The sequence below is a fragment of the Onthophagus taurus genome, chromosome 10 (genome assembly GCF_036711975.1).
Source record: "Onthophagus taurus isolate NC chromosome 10, IU_Otau_3.0, whole genome shotgun sequence".
Classification (NCBI taxonomy): domain Eukaryota; kingdom Metazoa; phylum Arthropoda; class Insecta; order Coleoptera; family Scarabaeidae; genus Onthophagus; species Onthophagus taurus.
The window spans coordinates 6614267-6635584 of record NC_091975.1 but is presented as its reverse complement, the minus strand read 5'-3'; the positions used below and the strand labels follow the sequence as shown (position 1 = coordinate 6635584).

The window sequence follows — 21318 nt, the reverse complement described above, 5'->3', positions numbered from 1 at the left end:
TTTCATTAAAAATCCTTTAAAATGAGTACAAACACGACATATTTATCTTCAATATTAATGAAGTTATGGTCAACTTCCGGTTAAGAATGTCAACGTCAATTTTGACATATTTGTAATCGTCGTGAAAAATCCTTTAAAATGAGTCCAAACATAATACGTTTAATTCCAATATTAAACTTCCGGTTTGTGTTTATAAAATGTCTTAATATTTGTCATAAAAACAAAAATACAATAAAAAAAAATCAAAAATTAAGGTTGGTATTAATATTTAAAAATTAATTTACTATCTTCATTGTGGCTAACTTTGGGTTTAATTGTTTTTATTCTATCTTTTCTGTTTTTTGAGATAAATAGAATAAAGAATACATCATGAAAGAACACCATGAAGTTGTCCATTTCTGTATTATATGATAACTAACTTCAGGTTTAAAATGTCAACCTCAATTTTAACATATTTGTAATCTTCATTAAAAATCCTTTAAAATGAGTACAAACACGACATATGTATCTTCAATATTAATGAAGTTATGGTCAACTTCCGGTTAAGAATGTCAACGTCAATTTTGACATATTTGTAATCATTTAAAATGAGTCCAAACATGATACGTTTAATTCCAATATTAAACTTCCGGTTTGTGTTTATAAAATGTCTTAATATTTGTCATAAAAACAAAAATACAATAAAAAAAAATCTAAAATTAAGGTTGGTATTAATATTTAAAAATTAATTTGCTATCTTCATTGTGGCTAACTTTGGGTTTAATGTTTTTTATTCTAACTTTTTTGTTTTTTGAGATAAGTGCGTCATCTTTGGACTCATTTTAAAGGTATTTTAATGAAGATGACAAATATGTCAAAATTGACGTTGACGTTTCAAACCGGAAGTGATTGTATTTCCATTAATATTAAAGTTAAATATGTCGAGTTTGGACTCATTTTAAAGGATTTTTTATGAAGTTGACAAATATGTCAAAATTAAAACTTGAAAGTTCGAACTTTTTGGTTTTTTGAGATAAATGCGTCAAGTTTGGACTCATTTTAAAGGTAATTTTATGAAGATTACGAATATAATAATAAAATTAAAGTTTTTTTCACGACTAAACCCAAATGTTTTTAGTTTTATTTTAGTTTTATACTAACATCTAGAAAACGACACTGGCCCAATCTATTTTTTCTATTGTAGAATTTCTATTGTATCTAAGTGTCGTATCTAAGTCAGTTACACCTTTATATACCAAACAGCATAAAAATCTCTAAAAACGATAAAATGTCGCTTAATCAAGTGATGTATAACGCGGTCCAATTGTTCCTCATAAATTCATCTTGTGCGCTATAAAACAAGTCAACGTCAATTCGGAGTTAAGTTTAGGGATGTTCTGAGTCGGATTACTTTGGATTTACAGCTTTGGTTGTTAATTGTGTTTCTATTACTGGTGGAATTCTAGGGGAATGTATCAAATACGCTTGACACCCTTGTAACGTAATCGTCCGGCTACGTAGCCGATAAATTATTGGTACACGCAACAAGACCAACGGATTAGTTCGGGGGAGGTGATCGATTGTGTCGGTCTAACAACATTTGCATGTGAATTATGCTACGTCGATTGTTGCTAGAACGAAACATATCGGTTTTCGGTAAACCCAAACTGTTTGGATTCATCTTGAAAATCATAAATTAAAATTTATTTTCGATTTAAATCGTTTTTAAACAAAATAGTTAAATAATGGATATAGTTTCCTGGTTTTAGAATCCAATTTCGATGCGCGTCCAATCTTTACAATATGGGTCTGAATATACGGTGGAAAAACACTTAACGCCACGTTTGGGAAAGTGGGAAAGCAAAGGGGTATGAGGTAGTTCCATAAACAAGTTTCCGGAACGCGTTCGGCCTAAAATATCCCAACGCGCCAATACAACTTCGTGCATTAAGGGCTTTAAAGTAAACTCGAAACTACTCGTTTCACGTTCCGAAACGCGACGCTATTTATGCGACGTCGTCGTTTTTCTAAAAAGCAAAACGAATTTTCGTCTCGTATCCACAATTCATGTTTTCTAACAAAAAAGATTACTTTTCTATTTTGGTTTTAATTAAAAAATTCTTGACGTGGGACGACATCTTTGTTTCGGACACTAAATACGAGGGGGGATTTAATAAAACCCTCAGCCCTTTTTCCTGACATGTAACGAAAACCGGATAATATGAAAATTGTGTATAACGTCGTTATTTTATTAAAATTCCTCCTAGTTTTCGAAGATTGATGATTCTTGTTTTGGTGAAATTACTTTGAAATGTTAAAAAACGTTCCTAAAAGGTGAAATTCCAGAATTCCTAAGCTCCCGTTCGTTCCTAATTGACTCGAATTTCGAATGTCGACCCCTCGGATGAAGGGTTTAGCCGAACAGAAACTGGGTTTAACGAACTGGGAAGACAAAGTTGCCATCCTAATTAGAAATTTCATTCATAACGAACCTCGTTCTTTCTTACATTTCAAAAAATCGTAATTAATTTAAATCCTAACAAAGTTCATTGTTGATTCATAATAAAAAAGAAAAAAAAATACATTCTTTATGCATCGGAAGTGCGTTAATAATAGTTGTTATCTCGCCATCGCATGAATAAGTCGATTTCAAAATTGAACATGAAAATTAATCAGATAGACCTTGAAGAATTAGGTAAAACAAAATGTTTTCACTTCTCGCATAGCGAAAATATGGTGTAATGTTTTATCATGCGAAAAATTACTCGAAAATGCGGCGCTTGATTTTCGAAAATTGATCGTCGATGTATGGTCGACATCGACACGTTATCGTTTTCCCTTTGAAATTGTGTCGAGTGCGCAATTTTCAGCGGCGTTTTTGACGGATTGACGCCTCTTCCCACTGTTAACTAATGAACCAATCTTTCGGAACGTTTTCACAAAGGGACGTTTTATTGATGGGGAACGAAATGAATCGCGTTTATTCAAACGATTCCACTGAAAATCATTAAAGTGTAATCTAACACATATTAAATTTAAATTTGAGGTGTATTCAAAAAGTATGATGTTAGTTCTAGTTTTAGTTCTAATTTTAGTTTAATTTTAAAAGCAGTTTGTATCAAAGTTAAATAGAAATTTAATAAATTTAATCAAATGCCATTAAGTTTGATTAAAATTAATTTTAACAATTGAACATTGTAGAGTAATAAACTAGTCCATTAGCTGAATTGAATTGATCACTTCTCTGAAATTACCGCCCTAAATTGAAAGGATACAACCAACAAAGTTTGGGTCGCCCCTCGAAATCGTTTTCGTATTCAGTCTATGTACGCCTTCAGGCGAAGATCAAGGACCATTATCGAATCAGCAAACTACATTCAGAGTTGGAACGAAAACGTGAAAATTTTCAGCAATCTTTTTAAAATACAGGGTGATTCACATAAGAACCGACACAGAGCAGGGACATGTAGAGGACAATAAATTAAGATGATTTAACGCAACTTATCTCTATACCAAGTTGTACCCCTGAGGAGTTATAGGCCTTCAAAGTTGGGTCTTAAATTTTTAAAACATTCAATATCTTCGTAATACATTAAGCTAGAAAAACCAAATTTGGTATACGTTATGAGTGTACCAATTGAGGCATTTCAAAGGGTTGATTAAGGGTGATGGTTCCCTAAACTTTGGCAGATTTTTTTAACCTTTTTGTGGATTTAATATATTATTACCTCATTTCATGTAGAATTTAATTCTAAAACTTTTTTTACTCTTACTATTTTTTAACAAACATTGTCGTTTTCATAAAAAACTCAAAAAACTAAAGACGCGTATCTTGTTAATGCTACTTAAAATCATCGAAAATTCAGTAGTCGGCTGTGAAATTGTACGTAATTTGTTTAGATGTAATGATTTTCTAGTGATAAAGAGAAAATCCCCATAATGTCAAAATTGAGTAGTTTTGTTATCAAAATCGATCATTACTCAAAAATTAAAGGTGATGGAGAAATGTTTATTTGAAATAAATTGTTTATTATGAACTAAAAGGACATTACTCATAAACAGATTTGGTTTAGTTATAATGATTTTCTAATGATAAAAAGAGAAAATCATCGAAATATCAAAATTGAGTACTTTTGGTATTAAAATTGATCATAACTCAAGGATGAAAGGTGATGGAGAAAAGTTTTTTAGGAATAAATTGTTTATTATGAACTAAAAAAACATCATCCATAAGCAAATTTAGTTTAGGTATAATAATTTTCTAGTGATAAAGAAAAAATCACCAAAATGTCAAAATTGAGTACTTTTGGTATTAAAATAGATCATAACTCAAAAATTAAAGGTGATGGAGAAAAGTTTATTTGAAATAAATTGTTTATTATGAACTAAATGGACATTACTCATAAACAGATTTGGTTTAGATATAATGATTTTCTAGTGATAAAGAAAAAATCACCAAAATGTCAAAATTGAGTACTTTTGGTATTAAAATAGATCATAACTCAAAAATGAAAGGTGATGGTGAAAAGTTTATTTGAAATAAATTGTTTATTATGAACTAAAAAAACATCATCCATAAGCAAATTTAGTTTAGGTATAACGATTTTCTAGTGATAAAGAAAAAATCACCAAAATGTCAAAATTGAGTACTTTTGGTATTAAAATAGATCATAACTCAAAAATGAAAGGTGATGGTGAAAAGTTTATTTGAAATAAATTGTTTATTATGAACTAAAAAAACATCATCCATAAGCAAATTTAGTTTAGGTATAACGATTTTCTAGTGATAAAGAAAAAATCACCAAAATGTTAAAATTGAGTACTTTTGGTATTAAAATAGATCATAACTCAAAAATTAAAGGTGATGGAGAAAAGTATACTTCAAATAAATTGTTTATTATGAACTAAAAGGACATTACTCATAAACAGATTTGGTTTAGTTATAATGATTTTCTAATGATAAAAAGAGAAAATCATCGAAATATCAAAATTGAGTACTTTTGGTATTAAAATTGATCATAACTCAAGGATGAAAGGTGATGGAGAAAAGTTTTTTAGGAATAAATTGTTTATTATGAACTAAAAAAACATCATCCATAAGCAAATTTAGTTTAGGTATAATAATTTTCTAGTGATAAAGAAAAAATCACCAAAATGTCAAAATTGAGTACTTTTGGTATTAAAATAGATCATAACTCAAAAATTAAAGGTGATGGAGAAAAGTTTATTTGAAATAAATTGTTTATTATGAACTAAATGGACATTACTCATAAACAGATTTGGTTTAGATATAATGATTTTCTAGTGATAAAGAAAAAATCACCAAAATGTCAAAATTGAGTACTTTTGGTGTTAAAATAGATCATAACTCAAAAATGAAAGGTGATGGTGAAAAGTTTATTTGAAATAAATTGTTTATTATGAACTAAAAAAACATCATCCATAAGCAAATTTAGTTTAGGTATAACGATTTTCTAGTGATAAAAAAAAAATCACCAAAATGTTAAAATTGAGTACTTTTGGTATTAAAATAGATCATAACTCAAAAATTAAAGGTGATGGAGAAAAGTATACTTCAAATAAATTGTTTATTATGAACTAAAAGGACATTACTCATAAACAGATTTGGTTTAGTTATAATGATTTTCTAATGATAAAGAGAAAATCACCGAAATATCAAAATTGAGTACTTTTGGTATTAAAATTGATCATAACTCAAGGATGAAAGGTGATGGAGAAAAGTTTTTTAGGAATAAGTTGTTTATTGTCAACTAAGAAGACATCATCCATAAACAAATTTAGTTTAGATGTAATGATTTTCAGGTGATAAAGAGAAAATCCCCAAAATGTCAAAATTGGGTACTTTTGGTGTTAAAATCGATAATAACTCAAGAATGAAAGGCGATGGAGAAAAGATGAAGAAAACCTTGTCGTCAAATAACTTTATAACTTTGTCGTCAAGTTTAACGTACAATTTCATAGCCAACTACCAAATTTTCTCTTATTTTAAGTAACATTACGAAATACGTGTCTTTAGTTATTTACGTTTTTTATGTGAATCACCCTGTATACATAGTAAATTATTTTTTGTGTTTGTACAATTTATTTTTGTTCTTGTCGTATTTGACATCGGTCACAATACCGGAGGACTCGTTCCGGTTCTAAATTCGTATCCGGTCGGACCAGCAAAGTCCATTGTACCGTGTTCGCGATACGACGACCTTTGTTCGTGTGTGGTCCCCCCTTTTAGCCTCTGCTCCCCTTCTGGCGGATCAGTTGTGAGTTTATGTTCGGAAAGGAACAAGCAAAACGAATCGATTGTCCCCTCAAATACATCGATGGATGGATGAATTGGTCGATGTCGATATCAACCTCCGCCCATGCGAACCAATTTTTATGCTTACTCTCACAGAAAACCAAAAATCTAAACACACTACTAAAATGGAATGAATATACACTTTTTTCTGTTGAAACAGGATGAAGCTCTAAATAATAGAGTGATTGTGTATGAGCATTGAACTAATTTTTTTATTGTTAATACCCATTATTACTTCTCATCATTCTTTTTATAGCCTTTATTACTAATTGTATTATTCTCCTGTTTCAATTGGTTGTAAGAGGATATTGATAATATTTTCATCTCACTAATCATGCTTCACGTGCTTTAGCAAAGTTCCGTAACAGCCGAAGCCTCCCAATTATCGGCCAATTAACATGTTCATAAAGCCGGGTGTGTGTGTGTATGTGTGCTATAACCAGGGCGGCGATTGAAGTGCACAATTTACGGTCCATCCTGTCGATGAGGGGATGGTCGTACTTGATATATCGTCGAAATAATTAAGGACATAAGTCATGTCGACGCTTCAATTCGATAGCTGTATATCAAAATCTGTTTTGTTAATATATACAAGCTGATTTGTTGGGATTTAATATTTTCTGCCACAAAAAATACCTTTCTTGTAGACAACTCTTTTTACATTTCTTTCTTTACGTTTTATGTAAAGTGAGTATCATGTTATAACGAGGTTACGTTTCACCATAAAGGACTTTATGGAAAGTTCAATTGGAATCGATTTATGGTTTATACAGTAATATGGATGAGGTTTGGAACGAGATCGAACCCGATCGGTGTTTAATTTCTCGCCAATTATGCTTTGAATGAACAAATAGGCCGCGAAACGCATTAGTTGCATTGCCAATAACATTAACCAGTATGTCTAATCGAAAATACAAAATTCAATAAACAACCTATTACATATTTGAATAGATCTCGATGAGTAGTACAATATAAGAATTACCACAAAAAAAATTAGAGGGGTCTTTATTGGGCAATCTATTGTGTACATCATCAATTTATAGCCCAGCGAGAAATTTCTCTGTCTTTGTAATACAAAATTTATGACCTGAATTTAAAAAAAAGCACCGTTTTATTTCTTTTTTCTTCGTGTACGAATATGGAGGAAGGAACAAGACCGATAAATACCGAAATGTCACAGACAAGAACCACCGAGTAGTGAATTTATTACCCTTAATATACTCTGACCTTATTTCCAAGGGAGAATAATATTATGAAAAACAAGATAATGTTTTAACTAAAGGAAATGTATGTGTACATTGATGACATAATTTCCAAAATTGAAGACGTTTTAATTTTATTTCCAGCTTATTTTGTGATTCATCACCAAGTCAAAAAACGTTTTAGTCGATGATGTGGTTGAAAATATGGTGAAAATATATTTATTTTAGTTTTTCTGGGTTATTTTTTGAGATAACCCCATCGTGTTTGGACTCATTTTAACGCATTTTTACAATGATTAACAATCTTAATGTGTAGGTAGATAACATTTAATTTTAAGATGAAAAATTTGTACATTTACGGTAATTCGACCATTTTTCCTTTTCTTTTAGTTCTGAAACTTTGTCGGGATAATCCGTAATTTAAAGCCCGAGAATCCGCCGAAGAAAGACTCCGCAAGTTTCGCTTTATTTTATCTACGCGTGGAGTTTGTGGTTATTTTTCCGGGTACTGAATTATTTATCCCCTTTCCGCATTTTCTCCCCCGGATTTCCTGATTCGTATCGGAGATGTTATTATTGCCGGGTCGGGATATATTTCGTTTTTCCCTTTTCTTTCTTACGATTTGCATACGACTACAAATTTACCTTTTAACATAAAAAAATTTATTACCGTTCGGAAAATAAAAGTAAAAAAATATGTTAAGTAAATAAAATCCAATTTTCATAACATTTCCTTTCACGTTGATATCAATCAAATTGTATTTCTAGAATTTCTAGAACAAAAATTATAGCAAATTTTATTCAAGAAAAATATGAAAATATTTTACTACTTGGTAATGATGGCATCCAGGTAACTGTGAATGTTACAAAAAAACTTTTAGAACAAAAGTTGTAGCAAATTTTATTCTTAACAATGTTGCTCTCTTGCATATTTGCTCTCAAATGCTTAGATATCGAGATAAACACTAAAATATGCAAATTTGATGAATTTTGTTGTTTTACTAGATATTATGGTAACACTTGGGAATTGGAGCACCTTACAAAAAATCTTTTAGAACAATAGTTGTAGCAAATTTTATTCCTAACAATATTGTTCTCTTGCACTTTTGCTCTCAAATGCATCAATATCGAGAAAAATATGAAAATATAAAAATTTGATGAATTTCGTTATTTTACTACTTGGTAATGGTAGTATCTAGGAAACAGAGAATGTTACAAAAACACTTGTAGAACAAAAGTTGTAGCAAATTTTATTCTTAACAATATTGCTCTCTTGTACTCTTGTTCTCAGATATATAGATATCGAGAAAAATATGAAAATATAAAATTTGGATAAATTTCGTTATTTTACTAGTTGGTAATGGTAACACTTGGGAATTGGAGCACCTTACAAAAAATCTTTTAGAACAAAAATTGTAGCAAATTTTATTCTTAACAATATTGTTCTCTTGCACTTTTGGTCTCAAATGCATCAATATGGAGAAAAATATGAAAATATAAAAATTTGATGAATTTCGTTATTTTACTACTTGGTAATGGTAGTATCTAGGAAACAGAGAATGTTACAAAAAAACTTGTAGAACAAAAGTTGTAGCAAACTTTATTCTTAACAATATTGCTCTCTTGCACATTTGCTCTCAAATGCATAGATATCGAGATAAACACGAAAATATGTAAATTTGATGAATTTCGTTGTTTTACTAGATGTTATGATAACACTTGGGAATTGGAGCACCTTACAAAAAATCTTTTACAACAAAAATTGTAGCAAATTTTATTCTTAACAATATTGTTCTCTTGCACTTTTGATCTCAAATGCATCAATATGGAGAAAAATATGAAAATATAAAAATTTGATGAATTTCGTTATTTTACTACTTGGTAATGGTAGTATCCAGGAAACAGAGAATGTTACAAAAAAACTTGTAGAACAAAAGTTGTAGCAAATTTTATTCTTAACAATATTGCTCTCTTGCACATTTGCTCTCAAATGCATACATATCGAGATAAACAAAACACGAAAATATGCAAATTTGATGAATGTCGTTGTTTTACTAGATGTTATGATAACACTTGGGAATTGGAGCACCTTACAAAAAATCTTTTAGAACAAAAATTGTAGCAAATTTTATTCTTAACAATATTGTTCTCTTGCACTTTTGATCTCAAATGCATCAATATGGAGAAAAATATGAAAATATACAAATTGGATAAATTTCGTTATTTTACTCGTTGGTAATGGTAGTATCTAGGAAACAGAGAATGTTACAAAAAAACTTGTAGAACAAAAGTTGTAGCAAATTTTATTCTTAACAATACTACTCTCTTGCACATTTGCTCTCAAATGTATAGATATCGAGATAAACACGAAAATATGCAAATTTGATGAATTTCGTTGTTTTACTAGATGTTATGGTAACACTTGGGAATTGGAGCACCTTACAAAAAATGTTTTAGAACAATAGTTGTAGCAAATTTTATTCTTAACAATATTGTTCTCTTGCACATTTGCTCTCAAATGCATAGATATCGAGATAAACACGAAAATATGCAAATTTGATGAATTTCGTTGTTTTACTAGATGTTATGGTAATACTTGGGAATTGGATCATCTTACAAAAAATCTTTTAGAACAATAGTTGTAGCAAATTTTATTCTTAACAATATTGTTCTCTTACACTTTTGATCTCAAATGCATCAATATGGAGAAAAATATGAAAATATAAAAATTTGATGAATTTCGTTATTTTACTAGTTGGTAATGGTAGTATCTAGGAAACAGAGAATGTTACAAAAAAACTTGTAGAACAATAGTTGTAGCAAATTTTATTCTTAACAATATTACTCTCTTGCACATTTGCTCTCAAATGTATAGATATCGAGATAAACACGAAAATATGCAAATTTGATGAATTTCGTTGTTTTACTAGATGTTATGGTAACACTTGGGAATTGGAGCACCTTACAAAAAATCTTTTAGAACAATAGTTGTAGCAAATTTTATTCTTAACAATATTGTTCTCTTGCACTTTTGCTCTCAAATGCATAGATATCGAGATAAACACGAAAATATGCAAATTTGATGAATTTCGTGGTTTACTAGATGTTATGGTAATACTTGGGAATTGGAGCATCTTACAAAAAATCTTTTAGAACAATAGTTGTAGTAAAGTTTATTCTTAACAATATTGTTCTCTTACACTTTTGATCTCAAATGCATCAATATGGAGAAAAATATGAAAATATAAAAATTTGATGAATTTCGTTATTTTACTACTTGGTAATGGTAGCATCTAGGAAACAGAGAATGTTACAAAAAATCTTTTAGAACAAAAGTTGTAGCAAATTTTATTCTTAACAATATTGCTCTCTTGCACATTTGCTCTCAAATGCATAGATATCGAGATAAACACGAAAATATGCAAATTTGATGAATTTCGTTGTTTTACTAGATGTTATGGTAACACTTGGGAATTGGAGCACCTTACAAAAAATGTTTTAGAACAATAGTTGTAGCAAATTTTATTCTTAACAATATTGTTCTCTTGCACTTTTGATCTCAAATGCATCAATATGGAGAAAAATATGAAAATATAAAAATTTGATGAATTTCGTTATTTTACTACTTGGTAATGGTAGCATCTAGGAAACAGAGAATGTTACAAAAAATCTTTTAGAACAAAAGTTGTAGCAAATTTTATTCTTAACAATATTGCTCTCTTGCACATTTGCTCTCAAATGCATAGATATCGAGATAAACACGAAAATATGCAAATTTGATGAATTTCGTTGTTTTACTAGATGTTATGGTAACACTTGGGAATTGGAGCACCTTACAAAAAATGTTTTAGAACAATACTTGTAGCAAATTTTATTATTAACAATATTGTTCTCTTGCACTTTTGATCTCAAATGCATCAATATGGAGAAAAATATAAAAATTTGATGAATTTCGTTATTTTACTACTTGGTAATGGTAGTATCCAGGAAACAGAGAATGTTACAAAAAAACTTTTAGAACAAAAGTTGTAGCAAATTTTATTCTTAACAATATTGTTTTCAACACTTTTACTCTCAGATGCATAGATATCGAGAAATCGTATCACATTTGCAAACATCTACAAATTTCCTTTTTAATATACCTAAAAGAAATTATTACCAGTCGGAAAATAAAAAAAAAATACAGAGAAACTTAAGTAAATAAAATCCAATTTTCATAACATTTCCTTTGAGGTTGATATCAATCAAATTGGATTTCTATTTGATATTATTAAGTTTCGATTATTACCTACGTGGTAATCACCACGTAAAAAACAACTTTGAGGCAATTTTTATTTAGTTTTATCTTGGGCACAGCTAAAGGTGGAGGTTCGAAAAAAATGGTGAAGACAACATTAATTTTTTTGATTTCGTTTTGGTTAATTGAAGGAAAAATTAACGTTGACAACAAAAATAATTTAGCAATAAATGAGATTATTCTCGAGAATTTTCCATTGAGCACTATAATTATTTTTGGGGAAAATCAAGAGTTGGATTATGACAGTTTAAAGCTACAAGTAATTTTGATAAATTCGACACAAAAAAGGTTTGATCAAAAATTATTAGGAAACAACCAGCTGGATTTGGTGGTAATCTCAAATAATCTAAATTTAAATGATTTAAAATTCTTATACGCAAATTACGTCCAAAGAAGGATAATGATAATTACAAAAAATGAAGAATTAATAAATTTGGGAAAAGAAATTGCATTAATTGGATTTAACGAAATTTATTTTTCCATAATAAATAATAACGGGACAAGAAAAACATTAATTTGGGACCCGCTTTATGAAGAAAACCTTTGCGGAAAACATCACACATTTAAAGAAAAAAATTTACTTAATCCAAAAAAGTCGTTAAAAAACTGCATCTTTAACGTAACATTTATAAAATCATTACCATTCGTTGATGAGATTGCCAAAAAAAATCCAGGGATTTTCGTAACAATGTTTAAATTGATTCAAATCAAATCAAAGATTCAAATTAATTTTTATTACAACGAATCGTTTCAGGAAGAATTCATGAAAAATGGTTCAATGTGGGAAGCAAAAAGATTTCTTTTAAACTCCCAAACAGATGCGATAATCGGGCATACGATGATGAACCAAACTAGAGATTATATTTTTGGACCGTTGATTTATCAGGATAAATTTATTTTAGTCGTTCCAAAGCCGCCAAGAATTCGCACGTATCGAAGACTTTTAAAAGTATTTGAATTCCCGGTTTGGTTAACATTTTTAACAATGATTATCTTAATCGCAACGATTTATTCAAAATTTATAAATTATTACAAAGATAACATAAACAACATTTACATTTTATTAGATTTTTACCGCATTTCAATTGGATGGGGTATTTTTTCTTTGCCGAATCGTTCAACGCTAAGGATTTTATTAACATTTTATCTGCTTTATTCAATTAATATAAGCACGATTTATACTGGAAAATTAAGCGGAATTTTTACTTTGCCCGCGCAAGGGATACAAATAGCAAACGCAGAAAGCATGTATATTAATAATTATTACCCGAATATGTCTTGGTATTTCGAGAGGCTTTCTGCGATTTATGAAAGGTTTAACGTTGAATCATGGCGGCATCACATAAACATCGTTAGTACACCCGAAAGGGATATCTTAAAAGGGATATTTAAAGTAACAAATCGAACTGCGATGACTTTTCAATCAACCACAGATACATTTCCCTTTGATACGCCACATCACGACAATGTAATCACGAATCTCACTAAAATGACTTTATTTGTAACGTTTTTATTAAGAAAGTTTAATTTTTTGAACGATATCATTTACTTTTGGTCAATGGAGATTATCGAAAAAGGGTTCCTTATTAAATCATGGAACAACATCATTTTCGAAAACACCAATTACAGCATGATTCTTTTAGGAATTCCCGAGTATGAATCAACGGTTGTTTTATCATTAAAACATTACGAGGAAGCTTTTTGGTTTTTATTGTACGGTTACGGAGCTGGATTTATCACCTTTTCGTTAGAATTCGTCGCCATTAAATTAGAGTATAAAGTATTTAAAATGAAATTGTATTCAAAGTTTTAATACTTACCGCCTTAAAATGTCTCACTTAAAATAAAACAACAAATTTACTAATAACATACTTTATTTATATGAATTTATCATTTCAAATTCGGTATCATTGATTATGTCCAAGTTAATAAACAAAAAAAAACAACAAATCTGGAATGTTCGATGTACAAATTCTCGTTTAATTTATTAACAATCAAAAACAATCTCTTAAAACACTAAATAACGAAAAAAAACAATAATCAGGAATGTATTAACAATAAATGACACGAAAAAATATCACAATTCAATACTTAAAGTTAAAGCAGAATTTAATTTGGAGGATTTGGCGGGGCTTTTTTCGGTGGAGGGTGGTGATGGGGGTTTTGCGGGGGTGGCGGATATTTCGCGGGGCCGTTATTCGCTGCTATATCATCTCTGAAGGCTAAAAAGCCCAATTGTGCGTGAGAGGCTTCGTTTAAAGCTCTCGATCTGATGCAGGATCTGTATTGATCCGGTGAAAGCTTTTGGCCACCCGGAGTACCAGAACAAACCTATAACAAAATAAAAATTAAAAAAAAAAATATTGCTCTTTTACACTTTTGCTCTCACAAGCAGATGTATAGAAATCGAGAAAAATACGAGAATATGATACATTTCGTTGTTGTTACAAAAAAACTTTTGGAACAAAAGTTGTAGTAAATTTTATTCTTAACAATATTGCTCTCTTGCACTTTTGCTCTTAGATGCATAGATATCGAGATAAACACGAAAATATGCAAATTTGATGAATTTCGTTGTTTTACTAGATGTTATGGTAATACTTGGGAATTGGAGCACCTTACAAAAAATCTTTTAGAACAATAGTTGTAGCAAATTTTGTTCTTAACAATATTGTTCTCTTGCACTTTTGCTCTTAGATGCATAGATATCGAGAAAAACATGAAAATATAAAAATTTGATGAATTTCGTTATTTTACTAGTTGGTAGTGGTAGCATCCAGGAAACAGAGAATGTTATAAAAAAACTTTTGGAACCAAAATTGTAGCAAATTTTATTCTTAACAATATTGTTCTCTTGCTCTGTTGCTCTTAGATGCGTCAATATCCAGAAAAATATGAAAATATAAAAATTTGATAAATTTCGTTATTTTACTAGTTGGTAATGGTATCATCCAGGAAACAGAGAATGTTACAAAAAAACTTTTAGAACAAAAGTTGTAGCAAATTTTATTCTTAACAATATTGCTCTCTTGCACTTTTGCTCTTAGATGCATAGATATCGAGATAAACACGAATATATGCAAATTTGATGAATTTCGTTGTTTTACTAGATGTTATGGTAATACTTGGGAATTGGAGCACCTTACAAAAAATCTTTTAGAACAATAGTTGTAGCAAATTTTATTCTTAACAATATTGCTTTCTTGCACTTTTGTTCTTAGATGCATAGATATCGAGAAAAACATGAAAATATAAAAATTTGATGAATTTCGTTATTTTACTAGTTGGTAGTGGTAGCATCCATGAAACAGAGAATGTTACAAAAAAACTTTTGGAACCAAAATTGTAGCAAATTTTAGTCTTAACAATATTGCTCTCTTGTACTTTTGTTCTCAGATGCATAGATATCGAGAAAAACATGGAAATATAAAAATTTAATGAATTTCGGTATTTTACTAGTTGGTAATGGTAGCATCCACAAAACAGAGAATGTTACAAAAAAACTTTTGAAACAAAAGTTGTAGTAAATTTTATTGTTAACAATATTGCTCTCTTGCACTGTTGCTCTCAGATGCGTCAATATCGAGAAAAATGTGAAAATATAAAAATTTGATGAATTTCGCTATTTTACTAGTTGGTAGTGGTAGCATCCAGGAAACAGAGAATGTTACAAAAAAACTTGTGGAACAAAAATTGTAGCAAATTTTATTCTTAACAATATTGCTCTCTTGCACTTTTGCTCTTAGATGCATAGATATCGAAATAAACACGAAAATATGCAAATTTGATGAATTTCGTTGTTTTACTAGATGTTATGGTAATACTTGGGAATTGGAGCACCTTACAAAAAATCTTTTAGAACAATAGTTGTAGCAAATTTTATTCTTAACAATATTGCTCTTTTGCACTGTTGCTCTCAGATGCGTCAATATCGAGAAAAATGTGAAAATATAAAAATTTGATGAATTTCGCTATTTTACTAGTTGGTAGTGGTAGCATCCAGGAAACAGAGAATGTTACAAAAAAACTTTGGGAACAAAAATTGTAGTAAATTTTATTCTTAACAATATTGCTCTCTTGCACTTTTGCTCTTAGATGCATAGATATCAAGATAAACACGAAAATATGCAAATTTGATGAATTTCGCTGTTTTACTAGATGTTATGGTAACACTTGGGAATTGGAGCATCTTACAAAAAATCTTTTAGAACGATAGTTGTAGCAAATTTTATTCTTAACAATATTGTTCTCTTGCACTTTTGTTCTTAGATGCATAGATATCGAGAAAAACATAAAAATATAACAATTTTATGAATTTCGTTATTTTACTAGTTGGTAGTGGTAGCATCCAGGAAACAGAGAATGTTACAAAAAAACTTTTGGAACAAAAATTGTAGCAAATTTTATTCTTAACAATATTGCTCTCTTGTACTTTTGTTCTCAGATACATAGATGTCTAGAATAACATGAAAATATAAAAATTTTATGAATTTCGTTATTTTACTAGTTGGTAGTGGTAGCATCCAGGAAACAAAGAATGCTACAAAAAAACTTTTGGAACAAAAATTGTAGCAAATTTTATTCTTAACAATATTGCTGTCTTGCACTGTTGCTCTCAGATGCGTCAATATCGAGAAAAATGTGAAAATATAAAAATTTGATGAATTTCGCTATTTTACTAGTTGGTAATGGTAGCATCCAGGAAAGAGAGAATGTTACAAAAAAACTTTTGGAACAAAAATTGTAGCAAATTTTATTCTTAACAATATTGCTCTTTTGCACTGTTGCTCTCAGATGCGTCAATATCGAGAAAAATATGAAAATATAAAAATTTGATGAATTTCATTTTACTAGTTGGTGCTACCATCATCTAGGAAACAGAGAATGTTACAAAAAAACTTTTAGAACAAAACTTGTACCTAATTTTATTCTTAACAATATTGCTCTCTTGCACTTTTGCTCTCAGATGCGTCAATATCGAGAAAAATATAAAAATATAAAAATTTGATGAATTTCGATATTTTACTAGTTAGTAATGGTAACATCCAGGAAACAGATAATGGTACAAAGGGACTTTTAGAACAAAAGTTGTAGCAAATTTTATTCTTAACAATATTGCTCTCTTACACCTTTGCTCTCAGATGTGTCAATAACGAGAAAAATCTGAAAATATAAAAATATGATAAATTTCGTTAATTTTACAAGTTGGTAATGGTAACATCCAGGAAACAGATAATGTTACAAAGGGGCTTTTAGAACAAAATTTGTAGCAAATTTTATTCTTAACAATATTGCTCTCTTGCACTTTTGCTCTCAGATGTGTCAATAACGAGAAAAATCTGAAAATATAAAAATATGATAAATTTCGTTATTTTACTAGATGTTATGGTAATACTTGGGAATTGGAGCACCTTACAAAAAATCTTTTAGAACAATAGTTGTAGCAAATTTTATTCTTAACAATATTGCTCTCTTGCACTTTTGCTCTCAGATGCATAGATATCCAGAAAAACGTGAAAATATAAAAATTTTATGAATTTTGTTATTTCACTAGTTGTTAATATATCTATTTCGTTTAGATAGATTCTTTTGAAAATCGGTAGATTAAGGCCCACTTTTACCATCCTCCTGATAAACTATCTAGAGTATAGTTGCCATGGTTACAGCGGTTTTAAGCGCTCTCATTGGCTAAGAGCTGGATTTATCTGTCGGATAAATTTATCAAGAAAGAGGTGGTAAAAGTAGGCCTAAGTCATTTATCGGTAGCAGCTATCAACGCTGCTTGTTGCCGAGACTCTACAATATGTGTTATCGAATATCAATTTGGTATAAATTGCAGCTCTACGGAATGGACTCAACTTAAGTATCACCATGCAAGATTATGCTTGGTTAAGTCGAAATCGGTTGTCACCGAAGCGCTGTAAAATACCATGTTCAATATTGCTTCATTGTGACATCAAATATAGCGCCTTGGCGTCAAACGATCTAAGCTTAAACGTGCATTTTCATTCTGGGTTAAGTCAAGGTCACTTGCGACCGATACGCTACAACGTGTGTTGTCGAATATAAATTTGATATAAATTGCAGCTCTTCGTGGCACTGTAATATGTGTTATCCTATGCATCGATGATATTAATTGTTTCGCCTTAAGTAGATTCAAGTATGACTTAAGTTGAGTATGATTAGGTTTGCTTTTGTTGGGTCAACTTAGGTTGGGTTGAATTTGATTGTGGTTAAATTAGGCTTTACTTAGGAATTTTGTATTGGACTTAATTTGAATTTTTACCATTGAAAAAATTAAATTAAAAATTAACGTATAAGTTAAAACAAAGGGATTTAATTTTAAATTGAATGGTAAAAAGACAATTGAGCGTCGATTGCAGAACAATCCGGATATGGCAATCAATCTGGACGCGTGCGAACGTGAAATTGAATTAAACTAGGGGGCCAATGCTTCGGATTGCGGATCTAATTGATCTGCTGGACCGGCTGGAATTGCCAGAATAACTTGGATGCTGGCGCCAACCCTTTCGCCTCTGACTTAATTGACAAAGACCTAACAAACTGAAAGTCCAAAAGAATTAAATTGACTTTTCCAAAAATCCAACTCAATTAAAATACTCGCACCCTTCAAACAGCTTCATTAAGAATACAACAAAATCGACTTACTTTTGGATGCCAGATATGAAAAATTCCTGGATCCGTAGCTCTAATCACCTTCATGTCGCTGTGCACGTATTTCCGATAAAGCATCACGTCTTCTCCACCCCAACCTACAATGTCTTCATCAAATCCACGAACTTTTAAAAAATCGGACCTAGTTAGAAACAAAAAAGAATTATTTATCGATCAAATCAAAAAAGCCTTTTGTTCTATCTTATAACATCTTTTTCAATAGCCTATTTACGTCAGGAAATCTTATTTACAAAGGAAGACTTGAAAGAAAACTCCCTCAAAGAATCTTATCGGCGATTTAATTATCTCTGTTTAAAGAGGTTTCCCTTCTTTTTCTTTGTGCCAATAAATGTCAAGCGTCACGTTGAGACGTTATCCCAATCTTAAAGTGGCCATCAAGTAATTATTTCGAGCCATTAGCGAGGTTGCGTCCTCTCTCCTCCTCGAATTTCAGCATGTTTCATTATCTGGATTAAGACTAGAAACTTCCGGTCCGAACTGCCAAATGGCGCGAGGAAGTCGGAAATCTAATTGGGAGATTAACATAAAACCGAAAGATATTTCTTATTACTTTTTTTGTACGGTGTATTTTTTGTTGGTTGAATATTTATCTTTTCAGTTCGAGAAATAAATTTTCCGAGGTCGGACAATACAACACCACTTCTAAGGTTTCTTTAGTGGTAAGGGAAAACGATAAAACCGACCGTTACTTGCAATCTCTTAAAAGCGCCTTGAAATGTACGAAATGTGTTTGTATCTATTTCTACTTTAAGAAAATTTATTATTATTATTTTACCTACCTGTATTGGCAAGTCATTCCGTATCCAAAATCTCTCCAAAATCCGGTATCTCTGCTAATTACTAATTGTTCCGTTTCGGATGGAACTTCTCGTCCTTGAAGTGTATACACAACGTGCGGATTATACAAACTAAAAACGACGGGATAATAAACTTTCTTTCCCACTTGAGTGTTCCATCGACACCTTTCTAAAAATCGCGCACTAAAAACTATGTCTACATCGCACATAAATAACAACACATCTTTCTTATCGTTTTGGCTATGTACACCATCTGAATCCCAAGCCCTCTCCGCACCAACCCTTAGTCCTTTTCCTCTAGAAAAAGTCTCATTTAAAGCTAAAAGCCTTAAATTTTTCGCGACACCATTGTACTTAGTTCTTACCGCACGTGACATTATATCTCTCGCTTCTGAAAGTCCTTCTTCGCCAAAATACACTACGGTTAAATGAACTTTTTTATCGGTTTTTAAACCAATTTTAACAAATTTTTCCATAAAACTTTGAAACGTTGATGTTCGTCCGGATAAAGGTAAAATAATATGGATCAATTCTTTTTGTTTAGGCCTATATAATTGTTCAACACTTAATGGTTGTAATGGAGCGAAAGGCCGCATTAAAATCAATTTCGTGTAACCGTTAAAATGATTCGGTTCTTTCATTTTCGACCTAAAATACAACTCGTACTGAGTCCCCGTCGTCGGTTCTAATCGATAAATCCCTTCTAAGAAATCATCCAAAGTAAATTTAACACTCGCCCTGTTTTCCTTCTTGATTTCTTGAGTATGATTTTTATTTAACGTGTCAACGGCTTTCTGTAAAACTTCTAAAAGATCTTTTCGTTTGAACCCAATCGGTTTCTCAACGACCCTTTTTCCTAAACCCAATTCAATCGGATACACTCTGCTGATGGTAAAATGACTAAACGGGACCATTTCAAATTCGTTATTAAACGGCAAACCTCGCAATATCTCCGCCGAAACAATTTGTTTTCTTATAAAATGTATACATTCATTATTTGATGATGACGATGATGATGATAAGGGAAGCATTGTTGTATTGAAATGTATATTTAAAACTGACGTTTCTGCTTGAGTTTGACCATAATTATCTGCAACAAAAAAATTTTTCAATTGAAAAATGATGGTTCAAGAAGGCGCAGAGATTTTCGTTTTTCAAACGCGGACCCCAAGGCGTACAGACCAATTAACCTAACTTCATTTCTCCTCAAAGGGATGGAAAAGGTAATCGATCAATACCTAAGGAATGGAGTGCTTGTCACAAATCCACTCCACCCTAGCCAACATGCTTACCAGAAAGCAAAATCAACAATTACCGCTCTCCATGCTTTGACTAGCACCTTAGAGGAGGCAATTGCAACAAAAGAGATAGCCCTTTGTGCTTTCATAGATATAGAAGGTGCGTTTGATAACACCTCATATGAATCCATAGAGAAGGCTCTAAACGTAAAAGACATACATCCGTCGACAATCAAGTGGTGTATAGCCATGTTGAAAAGTCGGTAGATCACAGCCAGTCTGGGAGGCGAGTCGCTGACTATAAAGGTGCCTGGTAGTTGATGACTTGATGAACACCCTAACTAAAAACGGATTTAAGATACAAGGGTATGCTGATGACCTGGTAATCACAATCCGAGGTAAATATGATTCAATCATAACTCAGCTAATGCAGAAAGCCCTACTACTCACCAGTACTTGGTGCAGAAGCAATGGGCTTAGCATCAATCCCAATAAAATCGAAATAGTCCCTTTCACTCGGGGAAGGAAGCTACAAATAAAAGCACCCTCCATTGAAAGCAGAACTATTAACCTCAAAACAGAAACTAAATACCTAGGGGTAATACTTGACAGTAATCTAAACTGGAACTCACACTTAGATAAGGTGAGGAAAAAGGCCATCATGGCAAACCAGATCTGCCGCAGGCTCCTAGGGAGGAACTGGGGTCTCAAACCACGAATGGCTCATTGGGCCTACGTAGCAATAATCAGACCCATGGTCGCCTATGCCTCATTGGTTTGGTGGCCAGACAAA

At 31.1% G+C, this 21318-nt stretch overlaps 1 protein-coding gene across 1 annotated transcript in view; it reads right to left on the bottom strand.

Moving 5' to 3' along the window:
* Positions 1–13650: 13650 nt before the first annotated feature.
* The window catches only part of LOC111422984 (Chondroitin sulfate N-acetylgalactosaminyltransferase), a 69385-nt gene continuing 61717 nt past the window's right edge, over positions 13651–21318 (bottom strand). The window contains exons 6-8 of the mRNA XM_071199290.1: positions 19270–20377; positions 18464–18611; positions 13651–14125 (exon numbers count right to left, since the gene is read on the bottom strand). Of these exons, the coding sequence (XP_071055391.1) occupies positions 13904–14125; positions 18464–18611; positions 19270–20377 (1478 nt within the window). The 3' untranslated portion in view covers positions 13651–13903. The remainder of the gene's footprint in view (positions 14126–18463; positions 18612–19269; positions 20378–21318) is intronic.